At 43.9% G+C, this 18312-nt stretch overlaps 1 protein-coding gene across 13 annotated transcripts in view; it reads left to right on the top strand.

Annotated features, from left to right (window-relative positions):
• The window catches only part of neo1a (neogenin 1a), a 156165-nt gene that overhangs the window by 101727 nt on the left and 36126 nt on the right, over window positions 1-18312 (top strand). For all 13 annotated transcript variants that reach the window (XM_042228699.1, XM_042228698.1, XM_042228705.1 and 10 more), the window contains exons 6-7: window positions 7775-7929; window positions 8140-8260. In XM_042228699.1, the coding sequence (XP_042084633.1) occupies window positions 7775-7929; window positions 8140-8260 (276 nt within the window). The remainder of the gene's footprint in view (window positions 1-7774; window positions 7930-8139; window positions 8261-18312) is intronic.

Below are 18312 nucleotides of genomic sequence, written 5' to 3'. Positions count from 1 at the left end.
TAATCTGGGAAAGAAAGGAGCAGACAGATTGGACTTTGCAACGGAAGGATAATCTGGTCATGTGATGTGATGACTCCACAGTTCCCCTGTTTCAGAGTGGTGGGCGTATCAGGTAAGAAGAAAGGTGGATGGACTGATGCAGCCATCATGCCTCATATCTACTGTACAAGCCTGTAGGGGCAGTGTTATAATCTGGAGTTGCTGCAGGTTTACTTTCTGCAAGAGTAAGTGCCCAAAAAATGAAGTCAGCTGACTACCTGAATAAACTCAATAGTTTTTCTGTCAATGGATTCTTTTTCCTCCCTGATGGCTATATTCCAACACCATAATGCCAGGATTCACTGGGCTCAGACTGTGAAAGAGCAGTTAAGGGAGCACGTGTACTGGCCACCACAGAGTCCAAACCGTGTCCCCACTGAGAATCTTTGAGTGCTGGAGAAGACTTTATGTTGTTAGTGTTAATTGATTTTTAGTTTTTGATTGCACTTTGGAAAGATACGGTTTTCCCATTGGTTGTTAGTGAAGAATATATGGGTTGCAAAAAGGCCCATAAACACTTACTTGGTTTGAGCATGCCATTACGCAGAAATGATATCGTATTTACATGCTGCCTCGTCTGGCCTCATTCTGTTTCTAGTTAATCCAAGTACTGTCTGTGTAGCCAAAGCCTGTAATAGCTTATACCTCTGTGCCATAAAGCTCCAATGTTCACTGTTAACACCATGTAACTGAGAGACATCGGTGGCTGGATGATATCTGGGTTTCACTGTAATTTTACACTGTATTTCACTCCATCCTGCTGCGGTTAAAGCTCATCAGTGTACCAAAGGAGTGTGTGAAAAAAGTGTTTTCATGTAGTGTTTTGTTTCTAATACATGTATGTGTAAGTCTCAGCATGGGATTACACTGAGAAATAGTAGCCTCTACCTGCGATACTTTTACAGTAGAGGTCCAACAAATGTAAAAAGTGTACATTGCACTGTGCGCTGTTTGCTTCTTGAGACAAAATTTCACCAGCTTGTACCAAGCAGTAGTCAATTAAGAATCAAAAAAAAAGAACCCAAAACAAAAAAAACGGAAAAAAACACTATCTATTGCATATCCTGCAAATCTTACAGCTGTGGACAAAGCAAGGAAATAAACAAATATATGTCTTTTCAATTTGTCACCACATACAAAAAGAAGCTTTCAAAGCGATACTGTCAGCAGCTGTCACACATAAGCAATGGCTGTCTGAGAGCAGTGTGCTCCATATCTGTCTTTTTATGAAATATAATCAAAGTGTCAGTGAGTTAAAGGGGATTCGAGTTAGAGAACTTTTACAACTCCCAGCAAGACAGGAAGTTTTAAAAAATGCGAGCCTCTAAACAAGTGTTTACAGTAACATTTAGCTCAGCTTTCCACTTGAATCACATCATTCACAGAAACAAGTGTCAGCACCCTTGTATGTGTTTGTGGGATAACTGCGAGTTTGTTTGAGTGTGTGCTCTGCTCAGTATGATTTTGTTTGACATCTCAGCCTCTGTTAGAACTGGCAAGAGGATAAATGAAGCCAGAGGAGGCAGTAGCTTTTCATTATGGTCTTGCATTGCAGGGGGCACCACCCAGACCTGGACTTTCTATATGGGTGTGTGTTTTGTGCAGGACAAAAATAGTTTCCCCACAAACGTACAGTATATGTTACCAGTTTTATGAGGCTTCTTGTCAGTGGCCCTCATTTATGGTATCATCATGCTATCAAGTTAATTGCTCTGGCCTGTAAAAGACTCTTTCCCAAAGGCTGAGCACTCTGGAATGTTTTTACCATGTTACAGAAATGGATAAAAATAGCAACGAACATACAGACGTGCTCAATTTACTCCTTTTATTATAAAAAGGAATTTTTTTTTTTTTTTTAAGTAAGTCACTGAAGGTAATGTGAAAAAAGCTTCACAAGACTTAATTTTTATGGGCAGGGCTAAATAAAGAGGTTTGTAGCAGCCAGATCTGCTAATCAAATACATGTGATTAATTCATTGTCTGCAGTTGTGAGCACCTTTATAAAAGCAGAAGTCTGGGCAGGTTGGATCATTCAGGTGTGTTTACACAGTGCCACAATCTTCCCAGAACTGGATGTCCCAGGAAATTCACCCCAAGGTCAGACTGTGCAGGAAAAAAAAGAGAGCAAGAGAGTGAAAGAGAGACAGCTCCATCTCAGACTCTACAGGCCTCAGAATGTTAAATATTACATTTCCTGACACTACTGTTAGAGTTGTTAGCAGAAAGCCTTTTCTCTCCAAAAAGAGTATAGTTACATGTGAACAAACCACAAGACTTCTGTAATAATGTTTTTTGAACAGATGAGACCAAAGTGAAGATGTTATGCACAGTGCCGTGTTCATCTCGGCACAAATGCCTCCTATAAACCGTCAGCACGGTGGGGGAAGGGTGACGATTTGGGCTTCTTTTGCAGCAACAGGGCCTGGGAACCTTGCAGTCAATGAGTCAACAATGACCTCTGTATACCAAAGTATTCAAACGTGAGGCCAGCTGTAAAACTTCCACCCAAATCGGATCATGCAAAAGCACGATGATCCCAAACACAGCAGTAAATCTGCGACAGAATTGCTGAAAAAGAAAGAGTGGAGATGTTGCAATGGCCCAGAGTTCAGCATGCTGTGATGCAATCTGTGCATAAACAAATTACCTCAACCCTCAATGAGCTGAAGCAGCGTTGTAACGGTGAGCGAGCCAAAATTCCTCCACGATGATGTGAAAGTCTGATAAAGTCATACGTACAGAAACCGTTAGGGGACATAGTGAATCATGGAGTGGACTTGGTTATGAAAACTTTGATGTACATATGACTGTATGTCACAACTGTAAATGCTCGGCAGAAAACACAGTTCCATTGAGCCCTTCTACTCCCCACCAGCAAAGGCAACGTATGCTCAAAGTATTTTTTTTTTTTTTTCAAGGAATAGCTTTCTCTAAATGATGCATTGAACGTTATAAATTTGATCAAATCTGCTGGGTGCTTTGGCACACAGTCATCCTGCAGCCACTTGCAGTTACAACTCGTCCAAAATAAAACAGAAACTTTCCATTTAGCTATTTAAAGAATGCTAATCTAATAAAGGGAAACACCCCTAACGCAAACGCGTTTTCCTTTTTTCTTTTTTTCATAGCAGCTGTTATCTTATCCTCTTTCTGACTCCATTGTACACCTTCCAGTTTAACCATTGCGTTAGCTTCTCATGTGTGGATACAGGAGCCACTTCTCTGACCCTTGGAGGGCGTATGGAGGAAGCATAGCCATAGCTAGGTGTGGCTTTTGTAGTCTAACTTGTTGCTTATTTGGCTCTTAAAATAGAAATTTATTAACCACCTTAAAAAAGTGCATCTATTCAAGTCGTCCCAACCAAAAATGTAGTCATATTGACCTCCCTTCATTGAGAAATGAGCTCGACACAAATATTTTCCGTAATAAATTTGTTTCCTTTTGCTCTTCTACTGAGATCATTGCCATGACAGTAATTAAATTTACATAAAACATAGCAGACCAAGGCTGATGCACCCAATTGCCAGAGATTCTCCTGTAATAGCTGACAACAATAGCCCAGTTTAAAGCAAAGCGTGCATATGCATTGCGAGTAAATCATCAAATTAGTTCTCTATTTTGTTTTCCATGCGCTCGGAGCACTTCCAATTGAAGGTTGAGTAGCAACAGCAATCTGTTTGAGCTCTACTGAGAATTGCTCTGAAATGAAGGCAGAGCAGACTCCTTCCTCTATGCACCACGTTTGCAAGCCCCGCTTTAGCATTTCATTGACGCACTCGTGCCTGCGCTTTCGCTCAGTTGTTGTTATATCAGAAAAATCCACAGATTGAAGTCCTACTCTATGACTCTTCCTCTAACAAGACATTATTATCTGCTCGCTGACTTGGAATGCAAGCACCAAGCATCCCTCTTTCAGCCTTATTGCTGAAGCTGTTTGTTTTGGCCAGAATTAAGAGTAAAGCTGTTATCTTTGGAAGAGCAGGAGGGGTAATTAGTGCAGTCCAAGCTTGACTTGCCCTCAGAGTAAACCCAGACTGCCCAACACTGTTTTTTCACTTCAGGAAGCTAACTGGACTCTGGCCAAGGTATCAGAGTGGTAAAATGTCTTGAATTTTTGTATCCTTTCGCTTTAAGACATAATATATTTACTGCTGTGGCTTACATTTTATGGGATATATGCTGAAAAGTGATTTATTTCACCTTTTGCGTCATCTCGGGAAGCAGCTACAGTACTTTCTTTAGTTCTTTGTGTTTGATATATGTATCAGTACAAATAGGTTTTTCTCCCTCTCTATGACTCAGTTCAGTTTACTGAAGCTTTAAGTAAAGCTATCTCCCCAGAATCCCTTCAGGAATCCTGTGGGGTTTTGTTTTAACAAGCTCACTGCAAGACACGCACATGACCTTTTTGTGGCCCTCTTTTAGTAGTTCACTGGAGTTGGTGCAAGTCTGCATTAAAGCTTCTTTTACTAAGCTACCGGCTCGAGAGATAATACCAGCCCCGAAGAGCTCGTATCGCACTTCCTCTGGCTGGTTTCCCTCCTTTTACATTTGTCTAGCTGTTTATTTCCTCTCCCATTTGTTTCCAGTGTCTGCATTCCCTTTAGTTGTTTTTTCTGTTTCTGTTGGGTTTCTCTTTCATTACAGAGTGGTATTTATGCTCCAAAACAGGGCAGCCTGTTTAGAGATATTCCAGCTGGTGGAATTTAGCATTTGTGTGTGTTTGTATATGCGTGTGTCTGTGAGCCATAGACTGCGGGAAAACGTGTTTATGAACCACTCCGGATTTGGACCGATCGCGTGGATCGGCACGTCTTTTGTCAACTCCTCTAACCAAAAAGATCCAGCTTTGGTTGAGGGTGTCGTTTATGAGAAATGGGTGAGCTGCAAAATCGTTGCACAGCCACCTGTTAAACAAAGAAAACGCACCCAAAACACACACCCTTTGCTCCATACAGGCACCGCGGGGAATTTTCCATATAGACATTGTACCACTGTAAAAACAGGCTGCCAATTAAAGGTCATCAGGCCTGCTGTTGGACTGACACACATTTCCCTTACCCAGCCTTTAGCTATATTGGTGTATTTAGACATTTATAGTCATTCCTCAGTCCAAAAGGTTCCAAATGTCAGAACACCATTTAGAGAAAATGGTGCATGTCTGCTCAGATGGAGGGGAGTTGGGGGGGTAAAGATGGAGAGATAGGGAAGGAAGATTAAGAATCAGGAAACAATTGGAGACAAAGTGTAACAGAGAGAGAGGGAGAGGTAAAGAGAGCTGCAGGGCACCAGCCACCATCAAAACCTGTCTCACCAGCAAATCTTTATAGGAGGCTCTGCTACACACTGATACAGACATTCCAATATGAACCAAACACCCATATGAATGTGGGGAGTGTGCACAGGCTGAGACAGCGTTGGATGTACAGAAACATATGTTTGCATGCATAAGCAAGTGCTTAGACACACACACCCACACAAGAAAGAAAGCAAAATCGACCCACTCACACATCGCCAGCGGGGGAGGGCGCAAACCCAGTTATGTACAGCATACAGCAGAAGTAATAAGGAGACAAAACAAGTATCCTGGCATGTTTAAAAATTCCTATCCAAACATTATTCAGCCTTCCACGCAAACACAGACTCACACTGACTCACACTGACTCGGTGGTGTCTCAGCCTCGTGTGTCCCCGACACACCAAAGCAAACAGAGGATTCCACCTGACTGTGCTGCGCGCATACTAGAGGCAAATATCCAGGGGACACCACACTGTGAAGCACATTATTCACAGCTCACACGCCTCCCTGCAGGGAACACACGCAAACACACACACACACAGTTGGATACACTCTTGTGCACACGCAGACACACACAGATCGGGATGATGTGGCTGTCTTGCCAGTCAAAAACTGATCGAGTCTAGAAGCATCACCGTCCTCATTTCTATTCTCGTGTCAGTCGTCAATAATAACCTCAGAGGCCCGCGGAAAACCGAGATGCTCATTAAGAAAGCAGAAGGAAGGTTTCAGTATTCTGTGGCTCTGTGTGCCTGTTTTGTGTTTGACCCGAGCTCATACTGCACCAGACTACAGCAGAGCACTTTTTTTGTGTTTGTTTTTAAAATATTTTTCAGCATCAACCTGGAAAAGAAACTCCACACCGTGCTTTATTGGTGAACTTGAGATAATACTGCACATCTTAAACTGGAGGGTTTATTCTCCAAGTGTCACGCGTGAACTTGTTGCAGTTGAAAAACCGTTTGAGGCCATGAGCATTTTAAAGGCCACGTGATGCGAGCATTGAACAGAGTTTGTTACCAAAGTAGCATTTAGCTCGATTTTTGTTTTGACCTTAGAAGTATACGCTGCTCACATGAATGAGAGGGATGCGGAAATGTGTTTTTAAAAAAAGAAAATCAATGAATGAATGTTTGACAGATGTAATAATTCCGCATCAGTTTATGTAGTTAAGGAGGATAAAAGCAGCATTGTACCAGACAAGGTAAGGAGGCAGGAAAGGCGGACATGCGCGTCTTTTGGCTCTGTGTTTTTAGATAGCCGTGGCTTTGTGTGCAGCTTCTGTCGAGTTGTGTCTCTCTCGCTCTCCCTTTCTCTCCCCGCCTTTGCTCCATGTGCTGTGTGTAGAGCATGGAAATAGCAAACAGATGGGCAAAGTGCATTTCAAGGTCAGGGAAATACAAAGTCCACACAGAACCCAATGTGTCCCGTAGCTCCAGCGCTCCAATAAGGCCGTTATTGTTAAAGAAATGTGTGGTTTTCTTTTTCTTTTTTCCTTTCTGGTTTTAATTACAAAGAGTCTTGAACGCCTTTCTAGCGCTAAATGCTTTCCCCAGCAGTATGAAGGCTAATCTGTTAACTTGTGTGTTACAGTAAATTAGCCCGTGTTACATCAAGCAGATGAAGATTTGACCTCACAGCCTGCTGCTGACTAAAGCCCAAAAAGAAGAACAAAAAGAAAGGACCTTATCCGCCCACTGCAACTAATATCCAATCAGCTCCTGTGTATAGTCGCAAAGTAGATGCTAATAACCAGCCATCACCGCGCCCAGGAGGCTGATGGCAAATCATGACACGCAGCCACACAATAACAATACAGTCATTTAAATTGTGGTCAACGAGGTCGGTGCTTATCAGAGGACGCACGGGTGTAGCTGCAGCGTATACGCACGTGCACACATAGTCCGTCTTGCCCTCTTCTCTTCTCACAACACGTACAGTCCAATTATAGAGAGGGGACGGGGCCCGGGCCCTGCGCTCCTGGTGACCTTGTTCCAGGACAGATTGATGAGGCACTGTATCGCCCCAGCAGATCAAATAACTCCTCTCTGGCCCTCATTAGCAGGACTAGGGGAGATCGGCTTAGCCGGTGTAGTGTGCTGACAGTACTGCGCTAGTACCAAAGTAGCTGCCTTTCAACCATTCCTGAATAAATTAGAAAAAAAAAACAACAACTCTTAAGTGTTAAGTGTTGCCATCTGGTAAAATTGTGTGAACCGTGCAGAAAATAATTAGCCTGTTGCTGGATGACACTGTTTCTACTCTCTCTTGGCTGAGAGTTTAAAGGGAAGCATGAAATAATTTCATCTTGTTCCTTTTCCAGCAAAGGCCATTTGCAGCAACGTTTAACGTTCCTTGTTAGTTTTGACAGATTTCACAAAGAAAAGGTTCAATCATTAAATGTAAGTTTTCCTTTTTTCGTGTGGACTCCACAGTTTCCCCGCAGTTCGTGAAGCGGCCGGCCAACATTTATGCCCACGAGTCCATGGACATCATCTTTGAGTGTGACGTGTCGGGGTCACCTGCTCCCACGGTCAAATGGGTCAAGAATGGAGACGCCGTCATTCCCAGCGATTACTTCAAAATAATTGTAAGTTCATTCAGTGCTGATGTGCTGCCTTTTTTATTTTTTTCTTCCAACCTTTCCTTCACCAGAAGTCATTGCGAGAGTTTACATCACCGGAGCGTCACGAGAAAGAGTAGGAAATTGATTAGAACTGCTGCTTGCATTGATACCTGTGTATGTTTCTTATTCCAATTCCCTCTTTTTTTTCTTTTTTTTCCCCTTCCTGCTTTGTAGGAGGACCACAACCTGCAGATTTTGGGTCTGGTCAAGTCAGACGAGGGCTTCTACCAGTGCCTGGCAGAAAACGATGCGGGCAACATCCAGTCCAGCGCCCAGCTTATCATCCTGGATCCAGGTATGCCAGACCTGCTGCTAGTGTGCAAATAAGATATTTTCCTCAAGCAGATAAAATCAATTGGTACTTGAGGAAATAAACACAAAAGCTGTGAATTGATGAGATTTTTTTAACAACAAAACAATCAAAGGCAGCAATGACTCAATGAAAGCAATGAAATTCACCGTGTCTGATCGGTTTTGCTCTGGCAGGCTAGATTTGGAAACATCAGTGGCATTCGGACACAGTGATTCTTGTGTTTATTTCTTAGCCTTTAACAGCTAAACCTCCGTATGAATCATAGCCGCTGGAGCTGGACTTGTTTTCCCTGTAACTGCTTTAGTATCCCTAATGAAGTACAGCAGTAGGTACATGCAGTTTATTAAAGTTCCAGTCTCATGTCTGGATTTTTTTAATTTTTTTAGAGAGAGCAATGAAAGAAATAATCTCTTCAAAAACACCCTTTCAGCAAAGGCTTGAAAAACGTGAGCTGTAAAATTGGGGTTTTCTGTTGTCTGTACAGTTTTCCCTGTTTGCGAACGTCTGAATTCTCACAGCTGTGCACATCTGTGAAAGTGTGAAGAGTGACGGAAACAGAAATAATACCACTGGGAAGTTGTTATACCAGAGGTGGCTCAAAGGGAACAGAAGTATATCTGACGGTTGCTTTGCACAAAGTCCATTCCACATCTAGTGTCACAGAAATGCCTCGCTGCTTGACCCGAGCCCTTTACAAGGCTGTGGATATTCTGTCTTTGGACATGTAAGGTGCTTTAGGTAAACATAAGCTCCACATGCTGTATAAAGTGAGAAGCTGCAACATAGCCAAAGACGAGCTTCAAACATGAAGTCCCGGGAGCTTTAGAGTGCAAGGCAGCAACTAAAGCAGACACTTAAGGACAGTGGCTACAATTGCTGAAAAGTACAAAGTGCCTCCAAAAATAGAAGCTAATGCAGAGGGAAAAAACGTTAACATCCCAGTTCTTGAGGTAGTTTTGTTTCATTACCTCTGATCTTTAGAGAAAATGTAATACAGCTTAAATTTGCAGTCATTTGCACGGTCATAATAATCATAGTCTAACCCACGGGGCTAGTGAAAACCTCGCCACAGTCCTCGAAAACAACGACAACTTCAAGACCAGAAACGAGGCGCATTTTCTCTGAGCGGCGTAATCTAAATAAAACGAGGTGGAAAATGAGAGACAATAAAGCGACGGGGGCAGTGAAGGCGAAAACAAACCCTAATACAGCAGAGATCAGAAGTTGTTCGCGTAGCCTTTACATTGTAATCGTTGCTTTACTGCTGACTCGTAGCGTCCCTTTCTCTCGAGGAAGATGGCGAAAATTTAATCAAGCGTGAACCCCCCCCACTTACTCGAAGCAGGTGGCTAATGAATTAGCATAGCAGTGTCCAACCGGTGGCACCTCCAGCTGTGTCATCCCCGCCGACTGGAGGACATTAAGTCAGAAATAATGATGACCTGCAGCTCATTGTGTATTTGTGTTTGACACCATTGATAAGGGTCTGCCTACTTTACATGGCCTCAAGTCTTTTTATCTTTTCTTTCTTTTCTTTGACTTGAAGATAAATGGGATGAATTACAGAGGCAGCTGGCCTTGTACATGAGGTCCGCCCTGAGCACGGCTTTGAAGAAATTAATCTCTGTTTAATCCATAAATATCACAGGGAGTCTTTTCCTTTTGTTACCGTTCTGATTGCGTACATCTGTCTTGGTCACAGTAATGCTAATCCAGACACACTTACCCCAAGAAAGCTTTCCAGCTCCCTGATTATTCATCAGGTTATTATCCCGACTCTCATCTGATGTATGTAGGAAATAACAGAGTCTCCATGGTACTGTTCATTTTTATTCTGCAAATCGTTGACATTTTGCGCATGTATAGACGCATCCACAAACACTGTATCAAAGTAATTTCCCCTCTCAAAGGTGCAATCTGTGCCTGCAAATGGTTAATCAATGGCAACGTGTTTAAAATCATCTCATTTTCTGCACCTATTTGTGTTTCGCGGTGACGGCTCTGATGAATGAATCTCAGTAGACTCTAGTAAAGTCGTATCTTTCTCCTCGGTGTCTCCTCTCTCTCCTCCTGAGCTGCGGCGTGTGCAGGCCTACTCTTCCACACCCATCTGTCACCTTTTTCTCGAGGCCTTCCTCTCACTGTCTTTCACAGCCACCTGCTCTCTGTGATAATCCAACACAGTGAGCTTTGTGGTAATTGTGCTGTACTCAATATAGTCCCCTTATATGGCTGCCCCTTCACAGCTGGACATCTCCTTCTGCTCCGTGCTGCCCCTTTGTGTTTACCGCAGTCAGGTATTCCCGCTCGCACCTGCCAGGCTTAAAATCATCCTGAAACGCGGCCAGGAAAACACCCCGTCTGCCGGCTGCCTTGCAGTCGGCGAGATAAGCCAGGGACTTGCCACAGGGATAAAGTTGTCTTCACCCAACAGGGAAATCAATGGGGTGAACTGCATCTAAATACCCAGCGGCTGCAAGTTGGCTAATATTCATTAGTGGCCATAATCTTTGCGTCTTGACACTGCCAGCTGCAGTTAAATCTAGCTCCACTGATGGCTGCCACTCGTGGGTGTTTGGAATGGAAAAATGTCAGCTGTTAGCATATGTATAGCATTTTGGCAGTTATTTATAGTGATTCGTCCTCCACATCGATACAGCTGGCTCTAGTAGTTTACAGCGAGCGGGTTTGTGTGCATGCTGCATAAACAAAGAGAAGCTTTTTAAACAGATTTTCACCTTGCTAGGTAAAATCTTTGAAAGTTGCAGAGGTTTGGTCAAAAATCGGGACCTCAGCCTGCAGTCCTTAAAGCAATTTTGTGCACATTCCACAGTCGTGTGCAATATAGGTCAACTAGTTGCAAACAGATGTGGTTCAACTGGAGCTGAAATACCAAAAATGGAACTCGAGGGGACCTAATTGCACGGAGTAATGCAGTCTGAGTAAGTGGCTCTTAATGTCCCTTGTAAAGCTGCCACATTCAGACTTGTTGTTTTCTGGAGGCGCTGGAAGCTCTAAGTAGCTGTGCTCGTCAGAGTCATTACGCACTGTCAGCGAAAATAAAGCTACGGCGAAATTGTTTGCCTCCTCACAAACTACATCCTCACAAAATAATTAACAAGTCTGCATATGTGTACCAGTGTTGTTTGTTTTCTCCCACCCCCTCCTAATTGTAAGTTTCCTGAGGTTTATTACATTAAATCCAGATCACATGTACAGTAACTAGATAAGAAATGACTGATCTAATCACAAAATGTTCTCACTAAGTGTGTGAGTCAACAAGTGCTGAGGGTTTTATCAAATTCCCGGCAGACTGGCCCGTGCTTTCCTCACAAATTATAAAAATACATCCACTAATGATTGCGTGATGACTCTATCCTGGCATTTTTGATATTTGCCGTCCACAACTATATCTTACAGTCGCACGGGGAGCGACTGGTCCGCTGCAGAGGATGTGCTCTTTGAGGAATTATCATCTCAAACCATCTATTGACAGTTTCCAGCCCTTTTCAAACACATTATTAGTTTATGAGTTGAGTGTTGATGTGCGATAACTGCAGTGGGTGGCACTTAGAGCTGGGAGGGGAAATGGCTCATGTTTTTTTGTTTTTTTTTAACTTTGAAGTAGAATTCCTAGACAAAGCAGTTGTTTATGGGATTGCCATCTTTGCGCGTACCATACAAAAAGACTGTGATTGAAGTTTAAACTAGTCCAAGTTTCACAATGTAGTTGCTTTTTGTGTAGTTTTCGCCGATGCAGGGAGGACCGTATATTTTATTTTCAAGTTTTGAATTAGATTTGTGGATGAAAGAGACATTTAGGGTTTTTTGTTTGTTTGCTTTTTGCAGATTGGGATCTTTAGCTTGTCTAAGTAGATCCCCACTTGTCAAAAATTGCAACTTCATGTGTAAAATGCAGAGAGATCTACACTCAGCGCTAGCAAACAAAAGAAGTAGATGTTCTCCTCTGCTGTTTGCCCTTCAGTTCATATCTTTTTGCTTGTTTTGAAGTTTGCATAAATTCGAGCTGCGCCCCCATTTGCATGCGAATACTCACATTTGATCCTTCCACATGCCCTGCCGGCTTCAAACTCGAAATACTCTTTCATGACTTTTCTCTGTCCCTCTGTCTCTCCTCTGTTCCCCTCAGCTCACATGAATAATGTTTTGACATTTTGCCTCCTAGTGACCAAATCAAGTACTTCACTGGAGAGCCTGAAAGCTTGTTTGGATGCACCAAGCTCTGAGAGCTCATCTTGTTTGAGGTGCAACTGTTACAAGTGAATTTCATACAAATGAATGGGGGAGGAGGGGGTTACACAGTCACACACTTCAGGTTACACAGTTTAAAAACATCAGTCGCTGTGCAGCGCTGTGCAACACGGCTCCATGAATTTTACATCCTTTCTCCTGTAGGCTAGCACTCCTAGCCGTGTTTCAGGTTGTGTTATGATGAAAGGAGGATGACACTCTATTCCTGATGCAAATGTGTTTATTCAAGCTTTTGTTAAATTCAGAGCTTAAACAGGCCTTGGTTCCTTTCAGCGTTTCCTTCACCTTCATCCTTTATCTGACACTGCAGCCATTAGTCTCCCCTCCCCCTGCCGTAGACCTGTGGCAGCCAACAGAAGAGTCCTGCCTCCCCTCTGATCAGGGGTAGCAGACCCCCATTGAGAGATGGCGATGCGTCATCGATGCCTGAGTGCTCGCTGTGTCCCCTGAGCTTCCTCTCCCTCCATCACTCTGTACTTATGAGTGCAGGCAACAGACTTGTTGTCATGCTACGCTGACATGTGGGGGTGTCCCCTAAGTTGCAGTGATGATGGCTACATGAAGGGCCCAATGAGATACCTGAGCAGATATAGTCATTCTCACTGCAGCTTCATTAGTAAATATCAGTTAGAGAGGAGGGTTCTCTGTAAAGAGACATTTGTAGAGCTGTTGGTGAGTCTCATCCTTTTTTAATGAGGCAAGGATGCTTAGTCCTTAAAAAAACAAAGTCAGTTTGCATCATTTGGAAGGAAGTGGAAGTTTAACACTGCTTCTGAACAAATTGGGACTAACGTGAGCCTTTCTGTCTAACTAAACCTGCAGGCTAGCTCAGGCAGGGAGCTGGAGCTGCACTATGGCGTCATGGAGGCACGCGCCATGCCTCACTCTCCTCATGTCAAATACCGAAAACGCAGTCTGAATTAAAGGTGCAGAATTTCCAGAATCTCCCTCTGACATGTCAGCGCTACTGCGCCAGATGTGCACAGCTCCCAGCTGTTTCAGCTCATCCGCCACCCCAGGATGCATCTGTAGACTCCACGGGAGATGTTTACCCATCTCTCCCCAATTTTATACAGCGATGAACTGAATGTGTAAGAGTGGAGAACAGAAAATGCCTCCAACACCTTCTCCCTTTGGAAAACAAAACAAACCATAAATCAAACTTTAATTGTTTTAATGTTAATAAGAACATCGTTGACATTAAACAACTGCAGCACAAAAAAAACTATCCATAAAGCGAAGTTAGACTCTGCTGAGTGTATACTAAGCACAGAATAGTCAAAGAAAGCTGTTTAGGACAGACTTAGTAGCCAGAGGCAATGCTGTTTACTGTGCGAACAACACAAAGCAGAGAATGCCCCAAATTCTTCCACCTCATGTTCTAAAGAGCTCTGAGAGAAGTTGATTTTTGCAGCAGTTTGTAACACAAGCAGACTCTCGTGTTATTGAGGCTGTACCGCTTTAGCATAAGGAGTCATTGTTTCCTCACAGAGCACTGATGCACATGAGAGATGGAGAGGAACACAGCAGCCTAGATCCGTCGTTGTACAGTTGTGCACACAGGAAGGGTTTTATGCACAAATCTCTTGATGCTGAAGCTGCATTGTTGTCTAATACAAATTGAGAGGTACTTGAATTTATATTGAATTAAAGGCAGAGAGAAAGATGACAAGCAATACATAAAAAAAAAAGAGGGGTCCCTAATGTACCAATACTGCTGGCAGTGTAGTGCACTGCAGTAACAGCTCGCGCTAGTAGCAAAGGAAGAAAACTAATGTGATATAGAACGTAAACATATTATGATTACACTACAAATGTCGAGTTTGAGGAGGCACAGCAGGGGAGGGGGAAAAAACCCTCCCCTTAAACACATTTGTAACACCGAAGCCACAGGCGGACGATCCTTCCACTACATCGGCACCGGAGCACCACCCTTATTCCCTGTTCAAATCAAGGAGTGAGAATAGGCTGCTAAAAGACCCTTCCCTCCAGCCAGACTCCAGCAGCACTGAATAAAAGCTCGGGCCTACTTCAGGGAATACGGTGTGCTCCATCATCTGCTAGCAGGGTCACGGCCAGGCCAGCAGGAGCGAACGTGCAACACTGTGAGCATGTGAATGTGTCAGCTCGGCGCAGAGCGATGCGCTGTGTTTTCAGTTGGCACGGCCTGCATCGTAAGTGCAGCCTGAACACCAGGCACCGGTGTGAAAGTGTGACTGCTGAGCATATCATGTAATGCCGGGATGTACATGCATGTACACAAACGGTCGCTCCCGGCCTTACCGTATGGCCACAGGCGCAAACTAAATATGTTTCACCGACTGAGCCACATAGACTCCTTCATAGCAGTTTGTTAAACCTAGCCTCTGATCACTACTCCAACTTGCTTTTCCTCGACTTCCTTTTGTTCCTACAAGACGCACAAGCGACTTCGTTTGTTGGCGCTTTATGAAATTTGTACTGTCGGTCATTGATTCAACTGTGTGGTAATATTTGAGGCTGCTGTTTTGTGCACAAATGTGGACAAATTTGCACAAAGCAAACATCCTATTATGATGAAGAGCCTGTATTGCGATTCAGCAGAAACGGAGATAAGAAGCCTAAATAAGGAGAGTGTTGTTGCCACAAAGCATAAGCTAATAAAGTGTATCTGGAGGATGAAATTGCCTAGGGAAAACATCAGTAAACCCCAAATTTACCTGTTTTCCACCAGCCGAATTTCACATGCAGCACACGTAGCTGCTGCTTAGACGCTGCATGTGCTTTAGAACTACCTTATCATTACACACAGTGTTACTGGTGGGTTATGGTCGATTAAGCAAATATGATAATATTGTTGTTTTATTAACGGTGTTGTAGTTTTATTTATAAATTCTTGCGATTATGGAAAAGCAATCTCAAAACAAATTAAGGGACAGAGAATATTAATATTATGTAAATTTCTAAATTCTGCCTCATAGCGAGGTGCATTGAAATTCAAATTTGGGTATAAAGTCTTTAAATGTGCACACAGTGTCCTAAACTGAAAAACACGCACATAAACACACACACATACACGAGCGCACAAAATCTGTTTTGGCACACACAGACGCACACCACGTTAGTGATAGTGATTAGTGAATGCGTTTCCCCACCGGAGGCTGTAGGAAGCTGATCAGAGGGATTGTTACCTAAATTGATTGTGAAGAGCTGAAATCAGCCTCCACCAAATTGCTGTTTGTGCGGGTGCTGATGGCAAAGTAAGTGTTTGTGTTGTGGTTGTGTCTCTCAGGGATGGCGTTTGGCGCGCGTGTGTGTGTATTTACAGGCTGGGGCGCTCTCAGCACAGGCTGAACTTTTCTATGGGTTGTATTTACTCAAGCGTGGTGAAAGCTTTGCCTCATTTATAAATGCTCTGACGCCTCAGTGCTAACTGCAGAATGTTATGGGTGCCTATTTTCCTCTTGTTTTGCACGAGAAAGTAAAAAAAAGGGATTAAAATAGCTTTCGGTGTACTTGCGTCAGCTCAGGTTTTGTTTGGGTTTTTTTTGAAGGTCAGTCTTGTTATCGAAGCCAGCTTGAGGCTCGACTGCACGCGTGAGGGCTGGTTTTCACCAACACCTGCCCTTATCTACGATATAACACCGTCCACCTCCAACACACACACTCATCCAGGATGTCGATCTGATGTTTTTGGACGTGGACGGTCCTCTGGGTGCAGTAATTGAAAGTACCGAATGAGACGAAAACATCACGTTCCCTTCACACCCTTCCTTTAGCGGCAGGCGGCTGACCTCTGTGAGCGGCGCCACCAAAGCCAGAGCTCGTATTTTTCCTGTTAGCCTCCACAGCCCCCCCAACCTCCTCACTCAGCTGAGCCTCCCAGTTTCCATAAGCTAAAAGTAGAATAGTGAGTAACGTCACAGTGGGTTATGGACACCCCACTGCTCACTAGCGTAAGTGCATAGCTGCTTCTTGCTGGGCCTGTCCGAGGGAGGCGTCTTTATTGGTGGGAGTCTGATTAGCGGGCCTGTTTGTTAGTGAATCTCCAAAGAGGAGGGGGGGGGGGTGCAGCTGCTCTCACTTCTCCCAACATCCCATTTGACCTTTTCAGGCCTTTCTTTGGTTGTTCAGCTCTACTCGCTTTATACATGAAATGCTGCTGCTGCTGTGTATACACACACACAAACGAGCCATAACGTAGAGCTTTCCTGGAAATCAATTACTTTATTCCAGGGCTCTCTCTGCTCCCTCGGAGAGGTTGTATTGTGTTTGTGTACCTCAGAGGTAATAAAAAACAAAGGCGCGCAGTGCAGAAAGAAAGCCCGTTTCCCGTCGTGGGCATCGGTGGTAAAATGCTCTGGAGATCCGCGGCAGCATCCCTGGCTGTTTTTGATCTGCTTGAAAGGCGAGCCCAGGAGACCTCTCGTCCCCGCTCTCATCCAGCATGTGGCACACGCGATACATGTGACGCAGATTTGAAGCATGGAAGGTGGAGTGTTGTGCTGTATACCATAGCTGCACGTCTTCCTTTGCATGCGGAGTCTGGGCGAGCAGATTTTAGCCTCATGTTCCTTCGTGTTTCTGTGAGTGTGTGCTAAAGCGAGGCGTTCAGGGGAACAAAGCAATCACACCCAGATTAACTCACCAGTGACTCAATGAACGTGTGTTGTATGCACACAGCGAGTGACTACTCATCGATATACCTGCCCCCAGTCAATTACAGCCATCATTTCCAAATAGCGGCGTTTGCTTTCTTTGACGTTGTAGGACCCTCTGGGTGTGTCTGTCTCTGTAGGGTGGAGAGTATTTAGCCTTCCACACTCTCGAGCGGGGATTGTCACTCTACTTTGTTTAAAATCTAAATTGTTAGTGCACCAGAAGGCCAAGAGGGGATGCAAACACAGGCATACCATCCAAAAGCGTGCCTCATAGGATATCTCCTACATGTTTGCAAAAAACCTGCGGGGACTCTGCACAATGTTGACTCGGGACGAGAAAAGTGAGATAAATGCAAAATTGAACAAACGTTGCCATTTAAAAAGGAAATCTCTGCAGGGATTCAAAGAGGCAGATTTTCCACACACAGAGGCCCTTCTGAGGTTTCAGCCGCCTGATAAAGAGACCGAACGCCTCTGTCCTATTAAAGCATTTAGTACATCACCACAGGGCATCCAGGTGTCCCATGGATCTGTCAGATGGGTCCTGTCGCATCCCACTCTGTCTCCTGCACCACAGGAGCGTTTGGGAAGAGAGCAGAGACGTAAATACATCTGCGACCCACTGCAAATGCTTCAAAACAGCACTCATGGTCTGTGTTCTCTCCACTTATCGAGGCTATTTTTTAAGAGGGCGGGGTTCATAATTTTGGGCCTCGAACTTCTCTCGACACATCCATGACCTGTTAGCGTCATGGCTTTCTTATTTGCCTGACTTTGATGTGTCCCCTCTGTACACATGTGCATATGTTTTTTGAGATTGGCATATATGTCTTTTAATTGGTGAGACTTCTTTATTTCCTGGGAAAAGTGCTGGATGGGAGTGAACATGCCCTAGAAAGCGGTGGAGGAAAAGGGAGAGGAATGTGGAGGGGATGCCGTTTGAGATTTTTTTTAACAGAATAAGTTTGAGACTTTTTCCTTTCTGAATTATGTCAGTGAGTCAGTCTTTTCCCTGAGATTCGAGCTACGCTTTAATCTCGACTGTTTCTGATTAGAGGGAATGCGTGCAGTTACCAATACACTCCACCCTTCAGCAATCCAATACTGAATCTCTGTCACGTC

This window comes from Haplochromis burtoni, unplaced genomic scaffold (assembly GCF_018398535.1).
Source record: "Haplochromis burtoni strain Fernald_Lab_line unplaced genomic scaffold, NCSU_Asbu1 Contig_343, whole genome shotgun sequence".
Lineage (NCBI taxonomy): Eukaryota > Metazoa > Chordata > Actinopteri > Cichliformes > Cichlidae > Haplochromis > Haplochromis burtoni.
This window is presented reverse-complemented; position numbering and strand designations above follow the sequence as displayed.